The sequence below is a fragment of the Pelophylax lessonae genome (genome assembly GCF_965119305.1).
Source record: "Pelophylax lessonae genome assembly, chromosome: 5".
Lineage (NCBI taxonomy): Eukaryota > Metazoa > Chordata > Amphibia > Anura > Ranidae > Pelophylax > Pelophylax lessonae.
In genome coordinates this window covers 360,564,765-360,581,331 of record NC_138772.1, presented here as the reverse complement: position 1 = coordinate 360,581,331, position 16,567 = coordinate 360,564,765, and the positions used below count along the sequence as shown (strand labels likewise).

The 16,567-nt window shown below is 41.3% G+C and overlaps 1 protein-coding gene across 1 annotated transcript in view; it reads left to right on the top strand.

The window, feature by feature from the left end:
* Positions 1-16,567, top strand: part of GALR1 (galanin receptor 1) — a 379,108-nt gene that overhangs the window by 229,599 nt on the left and 132,942 nt on the right. The window contains exon 2 of the mRNA XM_082258481.1: positions 13,199-13,264. Coding sequence (XP_082114607.1) covers positions 13,199-13,264 — 66 coding nt within the window. The remainder of the gene's footprint in view (positions 1-13,198; positions 13,265-16,567) is intronic.

The following is a 16,567-nucleotide window of genomic DNA, read 5'->3' as shown; positions in this document are numbered from 1 at the left end:
GGCACCGTAAGTCGGATCAGGATGCTCTGACTTGAGGGGCCACTTGCGCTGTGAAGATTTTTGAGGGGGAAGTACACAGACAAATTGAAGAACCCACCGTGGGTGTCCACCCCAAGTTTACAACCAGGCCTTTTGTGTGTGGTATTGAGTTTGAGGGTATGCCCACAACAAAAAGACAGCGTGGGTTACCCCCAAAACCCCTACCAGACCCTTATCCAAGCATGCAGCTTGTCAGGCCAGGAAAGAGAACGAGCAAGCGGACCAAACACCCCCTGGACCACAGCAGGACACATGCCCTCAACATGGGGGGGTTTTGTTGCTTTGGGCCAGGGGGCCTCTGCACCGCACACACAAAAGCACCTTGCTCCCATGTAGAGGAGGACAAGGGCCTCATCCCCACAACCCTGTCTGGTGGTTTTGGGGGGTCATGCGGCCAGGGGGTTCCTAGGACTTTGGAAGCAACCTTTAACAAAGGGTGGCCCCCAGATCCCAGACCCCAATCCCTATGTGAATGGGTATGGGGTACATAGTACCCCTACACATTAACCACATAAATGGAAGTGTATGTGAATAACGACAGGAGACGTTTATGAAATGTTCTTAAATATCTTCATCCGGTCTTCTCCACTCTGCTCTTTGGATCTTCTCCTCTCCACTCTTCTGCTGTCCAATCTTCTGCTCTTATGTTGTCTGCTCTTTTGCCCTAGGCTCTTCTTCTTCCTCCTGTCCTCCTCCGATGCTGTTGCCGTGCATTCTGCCCGTCTCTGGTCTCTGCATCTTAATATATATACATTACGACCATGCCCTCACAATGACGTCATCATGCGTTCACACCCCTAATAAATCTATAGTAAGCTCAGGAGTCCGGCAGAATCATCAGCAACAGCATCGGAGGAGGACAGGAGGAAGAAGAAGAGCCTAGGGCAAAAGAGCATAAGAACAGGGTAGGTATTAACTCGAGAGGAATTTAAGATTACCTGGACACCAAATGTTTCTCTATTATTATGACCTCATGTAGGTGATTCACATTGACTCATTTTTTTTTATTTTTTACAGACCATGTTTTACATAGTTGCACATTAGCCAAATTGACCCGTGAGGCTCTCCAATGCTGCGCAGACCTGGAACAAATAAAGGAGACTGCAACGGCATTACAAATCAAAATGCGCAATTTTGTGGACATGATTGGCAAATTTTAAGCCACAATTTTACTACGTTTTTAATGTTTGTATTGGGATGTTCCTGATGTTACAAATTTTTGATAATGTTTTATGGCATTTTAATTACACTCAGATGTTAAAGAGTGTACCCAAGTTTGGGAAAAGCACTTTACAACACCCTAACCCTAACCCTAACCCTAACCCTAACCCTGTGAATGTTTGATACTAAAACGTTTTTACATTCAACAATGTGTGTTCAATTCTTTATTAGACTTTCGTTGGGGGGTCGAGGTCTAAAGCTGTGTAAAGAAGCACTAAATGTATGATGGCTGTCCTATTCCCATATTTACATGTTAATGAAAGCATTTTGGACACTGCCATATGCGAGTTGCTGGAGGTGTCAATGAAATGTTAAAGATACCCCCAGTTTTAACGCATATCACAGTGCGATCTGACATTTCACACAGGATCGGATCACACAAGTTTGAACGACTGTGCGATCCTATCCTGATGCGGCTGAATAAATGCATCATGTGCGACTTTTGTGCGAGTGCAGTGCGAATTGAGCCATACAAACTGTATAGCTGATTTTCGCATGAACATCTGATCGCATGTAATAAAGGAGCAGTGCGCTACGATATTACATGCCATCAGATGTGCAGTGTGAATTGAGACATACACTTTGTATGGCTACATTCGCACTGAACACGCATACAAGTCGCACATGACCCTTTATTTCTGATGTATCTGGATTGGATCGCACAGTGCTTAACACTTGTGGAATACAATCCTGTGCAAAAAGTAAGTGGCGGGTCACCCTTATGCAATGCTGGAAGGCTGCAAAGTCGCAGACTTCCCGCATCGCATAAGTGTGACTCAACACTCAAGGTACTAGCAGTCCTAGGATTCAATATGGCATTGATATTGCCAGTAGCAATCAGTGTAGGGAGATCAGTGTAATCTATAGTGTATTGCTTGTTCGTTGCTCTAGTTCACTTTCCATTACCTATATATATAACACTTTGAGATGAACAATGATCAAGTTTCACATAACACTGACATATCCTAACATTGGTGGGCAGTGAGAAGGATGTCATAAATGAACACAACATAACAGGTGTAGGTACTTTGTTAATACCCTAATGTATTATATGAAATATATAGTATGGGCAACTTCTGGACAATGAACACCAATGTAAGGTGACATTAGATGAACCTTGGGTGTGACCTAGTTCTCAATGTGACAGGGTTTGTGTACATTTTGTGGGGTGCAGAAGGCCCTTGTATTTACACCACTGGCTAAAAAATAACACATGGCCATCATCACTTTGGATCAGCTGGTGAGAGACTACAGTCAAGAAACACACTGATGAATGTATTAACCCTTCCAAAGTCACACATATATAACACATGATTAACCCAAATAATTGTGTTTGGCATATGTGCCCAAATGATTATAATCCACAATACAGAATCATTGCAATTTTTGTTTAATGTGTTGAAAAATAATATATCTCTGACATTTATCTTGTGTGTCCAATCTTTAACAAGATTAATGGGTATGTGACAGTGATTGCTGCCAGGACACAGCTCCTCTCCCCACGAAATAGTCCAGATATTCCTGGCGGATCTGACGGGCCCTGTGTGATGCCAATGCTGACCGTCCAACTTCCATTGACGTCATGGACTCCACTTGGTTAGAAGGTTGGGCCTCTCCACTTGTACCTGGCATAGCAGGGTCAGTATCCAGTTGCTGCAATACATAATTTTGTGCATTCCTGCGTAGGAAGTTGTGCAAAATGCAAGCAGCGTGGAAGCCACTTCCGAAAATGTGGAGGATCCAGGACCAAGTGTCAGAGAGCCAATTGTGTGCCCACGTAGGTTTTTTCATAATGATTTTTATCAGTGTTTTTTTAGCCTCCAATTGTCAACACTAGTTCCCTATGGGAGCCTCTTTATTTGAATGGAAGTGGCACCGTAAGTCGGATCAGGATGCTCTGACTTGAGGGGCCACTTGCGCTGTGAAGATTTTTGAGGGGGAAGTACACAGACAAATTGAAGAACCCACCGTGGGTGTCCACCCCAAGTTTACAACCAGGCCTTTTGTGTGTGGTATTGAGTTTGAGGGTATGCCCACAACAAAAAGACAGCGTGGGTTACCCCCAAAACCCCTACCAGACCCTTATCCAAGCATGCAGCTTGTCAGGCCAGGAAAGAGAACGAGCAAGCGGACCAAACACCCCCTGGACCACAGCAGGACACATGCCCTCAACATGGGGGGGTTTTGTTGCTTTGGGCCAGGGGGCCTCTGCACCGCACACACAAAAGCACCTTGCTCCCATGTAGAGGAGGACAAGGGCCTCATCCCCACAACCCTGTCTGGTGGTTTTGGGGGGTCATGCGGCCAGGGGGTTCCTAGGACTTTGGAAGCAACCTTTAACAAAGGGTGGCCCCCAGATCCCAGACCCCAATCCCTATGTGAATGGGTATGGGGTACATAGTACCCCTACACATTAACCACATAAATGGAAGTGTATGTGAATAACGACAGGAGACGTTTATGAAATGTTCTTAAATATCTTCATCCGGTCTTCTCCACTCTGCTCTTTGGATCTTCTCCTCTCCACTCTTCTGCTGTCCAATCTTCTGCTCTTATGTTGTCTGCTCTTTTGCCCTAGGCTCTTCTTCTTCCTCCTGTCCTCCTCCGATGCTGTTGCCGTGCATTCTGCCCGTCTCTGGTCTCTGCATCTTAATATATATACATTACGACCATGCCCTCACAATGACGTCATCATGCGTTCACACCCCTAATAAATCTATAGTAAGCTCAGGAGACCGGCAGAATCATCAGCAACAGCATCGGAGGAGGACAGGAGGAAGAAGAAGAGCCTAGGGCAAAAGAGCATAAGAACAGGGTAGGTATTAACTCGAGAGGAATTTAAGATTACCTGGACACCAAATGTTTCTCTATTATTATGACCTCATGTAGGTGATTCACATTGACTCATTTTTTTTTATTTTTTACAGACCATGTTTTACATAGTTGCACATTAGCCAAATTGACCCGTGAGGCTCTCCAATGCTGCGCAGACCTGGAACAAATAAAGGAGACTGCAACGGCATTACAAATCAAAATGCGCAATTTTGTGGACATGATTGGCAAATTTTAAGCCACAATTTTACTACGTTTTTAATGTTTGTATTGGGATGTTCCTGATGTTACAAATTTTTGATAATGTTTTATGGCATTTTAATTACACTCAGATGTTAAAGAGTGTACCCAAGTTTGGGAAAAGCACTTTACAACACCCTAACCCTAACCCTAACCCTAACCCTAACCCTGTGAATGTTTGATACTAAAACGTTTTTACATTCAACAATGTGTGTTCAATTCTTTATTAGACTTTCGTTGGGGGGTCGAGGTCTAAAGCTGTGTAAAGAAGCACTAAATGTATGATGGCTGTCCTATTCCCATATTTACATGTTAATGAAAGCATTTTGGACACTGCCATATGCGAGTTGCTGGAGGTGTCAATGAAATGTTAAAGATACCCCCAGTTTTAACGCATATCACAGTGCGATCTGACATTTCACACAGGATCGGATCACACAAGTTTGAACGACTGTGCGATCCTATCCTGATGCGGCTGAATAAATGCATCATGTGCGACTTTTGTGCGAGTGCAGTGCGAATTGAGCCATACAAACTGTATAGCTGATTTTCGCATGAACATCTGATCGCATGTAATAAAGGAGCAGTGCGCTACGATATTACATGCCATCAGATGTGCAGTGTGAATTGAGACATACACTTTGTATGGCTACATTCGCACTGAACACGCATACAAGTCGCACATGACCCTTTATTTCTGATGTATCTGGATTGGATCGCACAGTGCTTAACACTTGTGGAATACAATCCTGTGCAAAAAGTAAGTGGCGGGTCACCCTTATGCAATGCTGGAAGGCTGCAAAGTCGCAGACTTCCCGCATCGCATAAGTGTGACTCAACACTCAAGGTACTAGCAGTCCTAGGATTCAATATGGCATTGATATTGCCAGTAGCAATCAGTGTAGGGAGATCAGTGTAATCTATAGTGTATTGCTTGTTCGTTGCTCTAGTTCACTTTCCATTACCTATATATATAACACTTTGAGATGAACAATGATCAAGTTTCACATAACACTGACATATCCTAACATTGGTGGGCAGTGAGAAGGATGTCATAAATGAACACAACATAACAGGTGTAGGTACTTTGTTAATACCCTAATGTATTATATGAAATATATAGTATGGGCAACTTCTGGACAATGAACACCAATGTAAGGTGACATTAGATGAACCTTGGGTGTGACCTAGTTCTCAATGTGACAGGGTTTGTGTACATTTTGTGGGGTGCAGAAGGCCCTTGTATTTACACCACTGGCTAAAAAATAACACATGGCCATCATCACTTTGGATCAGCTGGTGAGAGACTACAGTCAAGAAACACACTGATGAATGTATTAACCCTTCCAAAGTCACACATATATAACACATGATTAACCCAAATAATTGTGTTTGGCATATGTGCCCAAATGATTATAATCCACAATACAGAATCATTGCAATTTTTGTTTAATGTGTTGAAAAATAATATATCTCTGACATTTATCTTGTGTGTCCAATCTTTAACAAGATTAATGGGTGTGTGACAGTGATTGCTGCCAGGACACAGCTCCTCTCCCCACGAAATAGTCCAGATATTCCTGGCGGATCTGACGGGCCCTGTGTGATGCCAATGCTGACCGTCCAACTTCCATTGACGTCATGGACTCCACTTGGTTAGAAGGTTGGGCCTCTCCACTTGTACCTGGCATAGCAGGGTCAGTATCCAGTTGCTGCAATACATAATTTTGTGCATTCCTGCGTAGGAAGTTGTGCAAAATGCAGCAACACAAGACCACATTATCCACTTTGTACAGTGCCAGGTTTATGGACGTCAGGAATATCCGGAACCGGTTGGCCATTATCCCGAAGGCATTCTCCACAACTCTGCGAGCTCTGGACAACCGGTAGTTGTAAATCCTTTGGTCTGGGGTGAGGTTCCTCTGAGGGTAGGGCTTCATGAGATGCTCCCCAAGCGCAAAAGCCTCATCTGCGATAAACACAAAGCTCATACCCTCAACAGTTTGCTCCCTGGATGGCAGGTTCAGAGTGCCGTTCTTTAGACGACGAGCGAACTCCGTCTGATCAATAACTCCCCCATCCGAATTGCGGCCATTTTTGCCAATATCCAAAAAAATAAACTCATAGTTTGCATTAACTATGGCTAGCATGACTATACTAAAAAAACCTTTATAATTATAAAAAAATGTGCCGGAATTCGGAGGGGGGACAATGCGGACGTGCTTCCCATCAATAGCACCCCCACAATTGGGAAAATTCCACTTCTCCAGAAATTGATCAGAAATCTCCAGCCATTGCTCTGCGTTTGAAGGAAACTGTGGGGAAAAAATAAAAAAAATAAAATTAGTGCTTGAGCACATCACATTATTAATTACACACACAGTTGTCTGTTAAATGCTTATGCAACTTGCTAAAAAAATATACAACAGGAAGGCAAAAGTTTGGATATGGGGATGTAACATCTACATACATTTATTTTCAACCTCCTATTGTTCTTATATTGTAAAGGGCCATACACACTAGAAGATTCTCTGAAGACTTTTTCGTGCAGATTTACCTTTTCTATGTAGTGCAAGGGCCTACCAGATTGCATAGGATTTGAAAGTGTTTTTTGGACCTCATATTATTTGGTTTTGGTAAATCGGAAGGATAAATTGTTCTGACAATCTTCTAGTGTGTATGGCCCATTATACTCACCAGCTAGAGCTGAGATTTACAAACTACGGCCATCCAGCTGTTGCAGAACTACACATCCCATGAGGCCTTGTAATTCTCTGACATTCACAGACATGACTAGGCATGATGGAAATTGAAGTTCGTGAACAACTGGTGGGCCATAGTTTGAAGACCTCTGAACTTGAGCTTTGGTATATGCTGACTTTGAGATTTAGCATGTGGGTGGGGGATGGGTAAGTAAAACTGGGCATTTATACATCAATAAGGGCTTGTGGTCAGTGAAGGTTTTAACATCATTACATAAACATACACAATCATAGGTGGGAATGGATGGACTGATGTATTTTAGATAAATCATTAACTAGGTACTAAAACATTGGCCAAGGAATAATTGTTTGAGGGAAAGCAATAAAATTAGATAAATTCGACATACTGTTAACAGGCAATGCGTTTAGGGACACATAGGAGAGAATGGTGGGGTGGTTAGTGGGTAATTTTACAAATGGTTAAAGATAATCTACATCTTTACTACTATGTGCATGCGGACAGAGGGTAGTTTACAAATAATGGCCTGTGTCAATTGCTGTACATCCAAAAACATCATAATTCGGGTGAAACTAGTAATACATGTAATGTAATGTAAAAAATCAAACATACCTTGATATAGTCCTTCTGCAAGACCTTGATGATGGCAGAGCAGGTCTCAGGGATGATGATACCAAGAGCTTGGGGGGAGATGCCTGTGGTGAACTTCAGATCCTGCAGGCTTCTCCCTGTTGCAAGATACCTCAACGTCGCAATTAACCTTTGCTCAGGAGTAATTGCAAGCCGCATACAAGTATCCTGCTTCAGAATATAGGGGGACACCAGGGCAAGAAGACGGTAAAAGATGGGATCCGTCATCCTCAAATAATTCCTGAAGTCATCAGGATTATTTTCCTGGAGCTCCCTCAGCAAGGACATATGAGAAAATTGATCACGGTTAAGCAACCAATTTTTCGTCCAGGAGGTCCGCTTCTTCTTCCTATTGCTCGTACGTCGTCTCAGAGCCAAAACTCCAACACTAACGACAGCAACGGACGAATTCACGGTCGCCATAATAAATTCTCGAACGATGTCTCGGAAAATAGCGAAATGTCGTCAACCAAACAAATGCTACCGAAATCAGCGCGAGATGCCCAGAAGGGTCACGGCCAAACACTCACTTCCTCTTTTGTAGCGGCGAACGTGCGTGGAACGTAGTGACGTCATTTTCTGTCGGCAGACAAATGTCCTGGGCAAGTTTTGAGCACTTTTCAACAGACAAACAACAAACACACCAGCCGCGAACATTTGTAGGACGTTCTGTCGGCCGACGATCGGTACGTGTGTACGGGCCTTAAGGGATCTCTTGTAGCTCACCAGATCCTGCTATTTATCAATTACATTTAAAAGAAATGTCTCTCAGAGAAGTCTTTTGGCTATAAGTGAAGCCCTTCACAGAAGGCTTTTGAGGTAAGATTGTGGCCTCTATTACCTGCTGTCTTTATCCGTTTGCCAAGGGGGTGATTTTCCTTTGCACACATGTGAGCACCATGAATATTGTGATATATAATTATTGTAGATAATGGTGGTTGTTAAGATTATTATTATTAATATGTGTTTCTCCACATAGGAGAGCATTTTTCATATTCTCCTGAGGAAGCCGTTTAAATACAGTGAATCATGTAGAGATATATATATATATGGAGAAATTGCCCAGCATATGTTCTGTAAATGTCCTATTTTATATGTATGTTTTTCTTTTTTTTTTTAATCTATATTAATGAAAAATCTTTGTATAAATTGTTGTGTTGACTTGCACCTTAAATGTCCACTATTAAGCTACATGCTGCTGTTGGAATTTATTAATTAAGGGTGTGGTGCAATGCTTTAATTGGTTTGGAAACATCCACCCAGGATATTAATTAACGCTACTAGATAAAAGTTGAAATACCAGAATGTAGGGCAGGTTGAGAGTGGGCTGTCCATTTCTCATGCAATTAAAGCGGAGGCCTTGTGACTGTTGCCTCAGTTTCCTAGTCTCTGACAGTTAGTTGGAACTAAGCTTTATAGTCATGGCTAGTGCTGGGAAAGTAGAATGGTTGGACATAGCAAAGGATGAAGATTGCACAGAAGCCTGAGCAAAGGATAAGTGCTCCTGTAATCTCTACCACAGTTGGCTACCTGTTTGGCCACTTGCACAGTGACATCTGTCAACCTTGGTTTAGATTAATTTACCATGACATCTTTGACCAGAGTGGAAGTGGAAGAAAAATATGACTTTGGAGAGATCATTTAACTGACAGTTGATCACTCACTTTCTGGTACTAAACTTGTCCACATCTACCAGCCGATTTCAGATTTTGTAATTATCCGTTCTCCATTCTTGGCACAGCAGCCATCATCATATTCGATATTCATGGCATTAAAAAAGGCATTGACTTTTTCCAAGGCATGATCCTAAGGGTATAAGCCGAAACAATTGGCTTTAGGACCATTCTGCAAGAATGACATTGTTTGCGATTCCAAGCCAGAAGAATGTGCCCTGAGGAGAAAATGCAGCCTGCAATCATATTTGAAAATGTACTACGGTCTTTGGCAAATGTTACCAGCATGGTTTACTTTGATTGATTTCTTTTCCTGAAGGCATCTGATTGGATGTCTTTTTCATGCTGATTCAAGCTTTCAGATGTCCCACTGTGCTAAGACTAGCTCAGGCAGTTTATAGATGATGAAGAATGCCTTAAATTAAGTTTAATAACACTCTTGTTGTGCTGTTACTATGGCTGAGCTATGGGTTTGGGTTCACAGTTCACCAAATGGCTAGATTTGGCCACTTGGCCCACTCACTAGAACCTCTGGATGATACAGATGGAAGTTAGTAATTTAATAGCAGTATTACTATGCTGCTAAAGAGATGGTGTCGCTTTTTGAAGCATGACCCTGACCAATCCAGGTTGAATTACACCCAGGGCTCACAGAAAGATGATTGAATGTTGCTGGATGTAATTCAGCCTGGATTGATATCAGAACAAGAATTACTGGATTGGTAACCAAATAAATCTGTGGGGGACAGCACCAAATATAAGGTAAGTATTGCAAGTAGAGCTGCTTTTTTAACTTTATACAACTTGGGGATTTCATTATTCTTTATAGCGATATTAAATCCTCATTTTGTAAGCACTTTACCTGATTTAATCACAGACTATGCAGCTTCTTTATCTTTGGAAATATGAAAAGAAAGAAAAAGCCTCATAGCCTGGGATAGCAAGACACTCCCCTGCTCCTCCTCTGTTTTCCTACCCCCCTCCTTTCTCCAAGCTAACAGACTGATTGAGACTGGACTCTCCACTGCTAATTATTTCATGTGAAGACCAAAAGGAGCTAGCAGCATTGAATCTAACCATTGAAGGAGCCATAAAGCTGTGAACAGCAAATGCTGGGGAAAGAATTTTAACAAATAGCTTAATGGGAATTTTTTTTGTTATTATGCTCAATGGGATGGCTTTACTAAAGGCAAAAAGACTGTGCACTTTGCAAGTGCAGTTGCACTTCTCTTCCCCAAGGCTTAGTAAATATGGTAAACCTCTGCTGATTTTCATCATCCAATCATGTGCAAGCATGTCCTTGCACTTGATTGGATATATTTTCACAATTACTAAGCTCTGGGGAAAATGAGTGCAACTGCAAAGTCTATTTGTCTTTAGCAAATCCACCCCAATGTGTTAAGCTAAAAATTATTTTTTGATAATTTCCAAGTTACATTTAAATTTAAACATACCAGGTGATAAAAATATGCATGTAGTGATACTATCAATGAGACCACAAAGGACAGAAATATTGTTTAGGCATACGTGAAAATTACAGTTTATTAATATTGTGATTATAGTCATTTGAATACATTAAAAGGAAAATGTGGCACAGCCTTAATATTTCCATTAGTTCAGTTAGTTGACTATTAATAATTAGCCTTTATTGTACTCATTTGTGCAGCAGGCAATTGTTTCTATAGTACCAGGAGAAAAACATATTTCAAATCTTACAGAGCTACATTTATTATTATTATTATTATACAGGATTTCTATAGTGCCAACAGTTTGTGCAGCGCTTTACAACATGAGGGCAGACAGTACAGTTACAATACAATTCAATACAGGAGGAACCAGAGGACCCTGCTGGTTAGAGTTTACAATCTAGGAGTGAGGGTCAAGTGGTACAAAAAGTAATAAATGTGCGGGATGATCTGATGGAGAAAATAAAAGTACAATTGTTAGGTACGGGCAGAATAGACTTCTCTGAAGAGGCGGATTTTCAAGGATCGTCTAAAAGCAAACAGAGTAGGAGATAGTCAGAGAGATTGGGGTAGGGAGTTCCATATGATAGCAGAGACTCTGAAAAATTCCTGGAGGCGAGCATGGGAGGAGGTGACGAGGGAGCTAGAGATTATTCTATATTAAGTTATATATTATCTATAATACTGTATGCAAAAAAAAAAGTAATAAAAAAAATGAGTGTTGTGTAATGTACTAATACATTTTGGACTGGAATGCTTTTGTAAAGCACACTTTTAATAAGTCTAAACTTAATAGATCATTGTCGATATTAGGGAAATGCAGGGTAGGATTTATTTTGCAACAGCGCCCCAAAAGATGAACTGAAAATGTAGGAAACTAAATTTAATTGATTGCTAATGCTAGTTGTATTTGTAAAAGTTCTTTTTGATTCCCTTAAGGGGTGGTCATAGGAATGTGCACAGGGTGTGCCAGATGTGCATGGGCACACCGTAATCACCCCAAGTGCATTAGCTTCATCACTCTGTGTTAAAGTTCTTCCTCTTACTGGCTCTGCCATAGGAGAAGTGCTGTGCCAGCAGGGAGATTAATGTTCCGGGGCCAAATATATGTAGACACACACACACATATATTTTTGAGCTTTAGGGTGCACACTCTAGTGCAATAGGCTGCGCACACCTATGGGGGATGGTTGACTGGTGTTTTCTTAACCACCTGTTGACCAGCTGCCGTACTTATACTGCGGCAGGTCGGCTTTCTCCCATGAAACAACGTACCTGTACGTTGTTTCGCGGGACAGCTAGTGGGGGTGTGCGCATGCCCCGAATTGCCACAGGGGAAGCCAATCAGCGTGTCTGGTGGCCACGATGTCCACCGGGACACCCGCAATCGCTCCCCGTGGAGATGGAACGGCGGTCTGCCGATGTCTACTCCTATTTAGGAACACAGGTCTCTGTGTTCACGCAGCAAGCCCATCCCCCACACAGTTAGAAAGCACCCCCTTGGGACACTTTTAACCCTTTGATCGCTCCTGGTGTTAACTCCTTCCCTGCCAGTAATATTAGTACATTAACAGTGCATATTTTTAGCACTGATTACTGTAGGAATGCCACTGTCACTGTAGCATATTTTTAGCACTGATTACTGTAGTAATGTCCCCCTCAAAAGTGTCAAAAATGTCAGCTAGGTGTCCGATCTGACCGCCGCAATGTCGCAGTCCTGCTAAAAAATGCTGATCGCCGCTAGTAGCAAAATAAAAAATGACATAAATCTTTCCCCTACTTTGTAGACCCGATAACTTTTGGTCAAACCAATCAGTATACACTCATTGGGTTTTTTTTTTTTTTTTTTTAACAAAAATATGTAGCAGAATGCATATTGGCCTAAAATGATGAAAAAAATTGATTTTTAATTTTTTTTTTATTGGGAATGTTTTATAGCAGAAAGTAATATTTTTTTTTTTTTTTTAAGACTTGTCACTTTTTTTTGTTTATAGCGCAAAAAAATAAAAATCGCAGAGGTGATCAAATACCACCAAAAGAAAGCTCTATTTGTGGGGAAAAAAAAGGACAGGAAATGCGACCGCGCAATTGTCAGTTAAAGTAATGCAGTGCCTTATTGCAAAAAATGGCCTGGTCATTAAGGGGGTAGAAGCTTCCGGTCAAGAAGTGGTTAAACAATGTATTCACATATGTGGGTGACTAAATACTCAGTCTTTCGGCTCTGGTAATCAATGTATTTAAGTATTTATAATTCAAGGAGCCTAGCAAACTGAGAATAAAATTAAACATTTGGTATAGTTGAACATGACTGATGCAAGTTGTTATATCAGTTGTTACCCACTATAAATGATACACATTTTGCTCCTATTTTTACAGATTCTTAACCATTTGCACAAGAAGTTAAGAAACATGTCCAAGAAATCCGAAGCTTCAAAGAAAAGGGTAATTTATTGTTAATAAGAACAACGTTTGTAAATATTTACATATGCATAATGGTGGTTCCTTGTTGATCAGATGACATTATCAATGGTATAACTACAGCTATAGCAGCACAGGTGGATGTATGGGGCCCAGTCCATGTCTGAAAAGGGATTGTATAATTGTTGCTCACTTACACAATTCATAATTTTCTGCCACTTAGTGAAATATTGCTTTGATTGCTGGTCTAGGGATTGAGAAGCACAGACTACTTTTCTGAACATTGATCTACACCGCACATGTCTTGTACAGCAGAGGTCTCTTTTGGAGGAAAACAGGTGCCCAAATAGCCCTACGTGAATAGTTGGTGCGAAGCACCAGTTCCCTGCGTTCTGAGTAGTGTAGTCCTCTATCCACCTCAGCTGTAATCTTGCAGCTGTTGAGAGCTAGCGGCACGGCAACACAGGAAAACTTCGACCTTGCTGCCCCTTACACGGCCAGGGTAGTCTGGAATCACTGAAAATGACAAGCAAACACAAGGATGCACCGGCCTAGCGCATTATCCTTTTGAAGGTTTATTAAAAATTAAGGTTAAATACTCACAAACGAGTTCTTAACAAAAGCATATCAAACGAGGTACGCAGTCCTCAGCATCGAGTTCCAAGGGTGTACCGTCCCCTGGAGCTGTAAAGGCTTACGCGTTTTAAGGCTTAGCCTCTTCTTCAGAGCCTGCTCTGAAGAGCCTAGGCTCCACTCACTCGATGCTGAGGACTACGCAGTCCTCAGCATCGAGATCCAAGGGTGTACCGTCTCCTGGAGATGTAAAGGCTTATGCTTTTCGAGGCTTAGCCTCTTCTTCAGAGCCTGCTCTGTAGAGCCTAGGCTCTGAATAAGATGCTAAGCCTCGAAACACGTAAGCTTTTACAGCTCCAGGGGACGGTACACCCTTGGATCTCAATGCTAAGGACTGCGTACCTTGTTTGATATGCTTTTATCAAAAACTCGTTTGTGAGTATTTTAACCTTTCTTTTTAATAAACCTTCAAAAGGATAATGCACTAGGCCGGTGCATCCCCAAGTAGCCCTGTTTGCACCTGTGAGTGATGAAGTAACCAAATAAGAAAGGCGGCTAAGGCTTGCAACTGTTTAATTACAGTGAGCAACAGTAAGGAGAAAAAAAAGAGCCCTAAAGAGGCTTACCATCAATGGTAAATGACTGCATAATGGGTCAACTATCACTTGAAGGAGCCCCATCAAACCATTGCTATGGCTTTTTTTCTCACCTACTAAAGGCTGTTTTTTGTTTTTGATCAGAGAACATTATTTACATGTTACATATTTTAATTTTTATTGTGTACTTGCTGAAAGGAGTTCAGTTCTTTTCACTTCTTAGGTTTAGCTAGATTGCATTATATTGAAGATCAATTGAATGTATTTCAGCTTCACTACATCTGAAATGCTTTATTAGTCACTGAAGAAAAAGTTAAAGTTAAACGTTTTCACTGTAAGGAAGTTTTAGCTATAAGCAGGTGAAAGTCCATAGTTTTCATTGTTTGCCTATAGAGTAGTACTTTTATTGTCAGAAGTGAAAAGATGGAGTAGGTTAAGATGTTTTTTCACTAACTATATTGTACACCATAGCAACAATGTTGTGAGAAAAAATGAGCCTTTATTTTTTTTTCAAAATAGGTAGAATATTTAGTACACTCAGCTTGCAAAGAAATTGGCAGCTTTAGACTCCATTCACACTACCGCGACTTGTCAGGCGACTGGTCAGCCTGACAAGTCGCGGTCCATTGTGTGCTACGGGAACCGTTCTAATAGGAGCGACTCAAGTTGCTCCGACTTAGAAAAAGGGTCCTGTACTACTTCGAGGCGACATCGGAGCGACTTGCATAGACATTCATTATATGAAGTCCGTGCAAGTCGCGGTGCACGCGACTTCACAGGTCGCCCCCGAAGTCGTGCCGCGTTAGTGTAAACCGGCACTAAGAATTAAAGCAGCAATAAATAAAAAATATAAAAAATTCTAAACAACTGCAACTTTTAGTACGCAAAGTTTGCAAAGCGATTGCCAGCTCTTATGTCAGAAACAGCAATGTGTATTTTGAAAAATCTTTTACAAAATAAGCAATTTTTATTAGCATGCAAAAGTTTTGCTAATTGGTTGCCCTAAAGAAAAGTATTGTGTATGTGGATGTGATTGTAATCTGCCAAATGAATTACCCTTTTCCACCTTGTACCACACATGTTTTATTACTGTGTGCCCATGTTTTAATATAAGGGGCGTGCCATTACATTTCACCACTGCTGACTGGTTTTTGCAGAAGGGGAACATTAGGGAATAGGGAGAGAGTTGCCTTTCTCAAATATGTATTTCCCCTATGGTGCACATTTGCGCTACCGGGATGGATCACTTATCCATGAACTTTGCAGCAAAATGAGTCCACTAGCTTTGTAGCCTTACTTGCACAAATTGATTGACTTATACCTAGTGAGCAATGGTTTATTTTCTGAATATTCTAAGGTTCTAAATGTTATGCTCTTGTGTTTAGTCTTAGAACTAATTCTTGTAAGAATAATATATTGAGAGAATAACAGTATTGTGGGATTTCTTTGTTGACATCCTCTTTGATAACTCTACCTTATCCTCTTTGACCCCCTGGATTCTAAATTTTTTGTGTTGCTTGATTGTTCTATGGCAGAAATTCAAGTAACATAGTAGTTAAGGTTGAATAAAGACAATGGTCCATCCAGTTCAACCTGTGTAGGTGTGTGTGGACATATTCATTTCCCATATCCCTGAATGTTTGTATCCTTGAGATGTACTTCTAAGAGTCTTTTAAAAGTAGCCATACTCCCCGCAGTTACTACCATTTGTGGTAGAAAATTCCACAGTCATGTAGCCCTTACTGTAAAGAACCCACTGCGTAGTCTGAGGTTAAATCGCTTCTCCTCTAATCACATTGTATGGCCTTGTGTCTTCATACATTCTTTGCGACTGAATTGTTTTTTTTCTATGTTGATATCACCATTGAGGTATGTATAAATTGCTATCATGTTCCCTCTCAGGCGTCTCTTCTCCAGGGAGAATAAATCAAGTGCTTGTAAGCGCTCTTCACAATTAAGGTCCTCCAATCCCCTAATCAGTTTAGTTGCCCTTCTCTGGACTCTTTCCAACTCCAACACATCCCTTCTGAGGATTGGTGACCAGAATTGGACAGAATACTTCAGATGCGTTCAGACCAAAATTTTATAAAGTGTCAAGGACACTGATGATGATAAGGCATGATAGGCAAAGACAGCTAATACAGTATTTTCCAAAGGA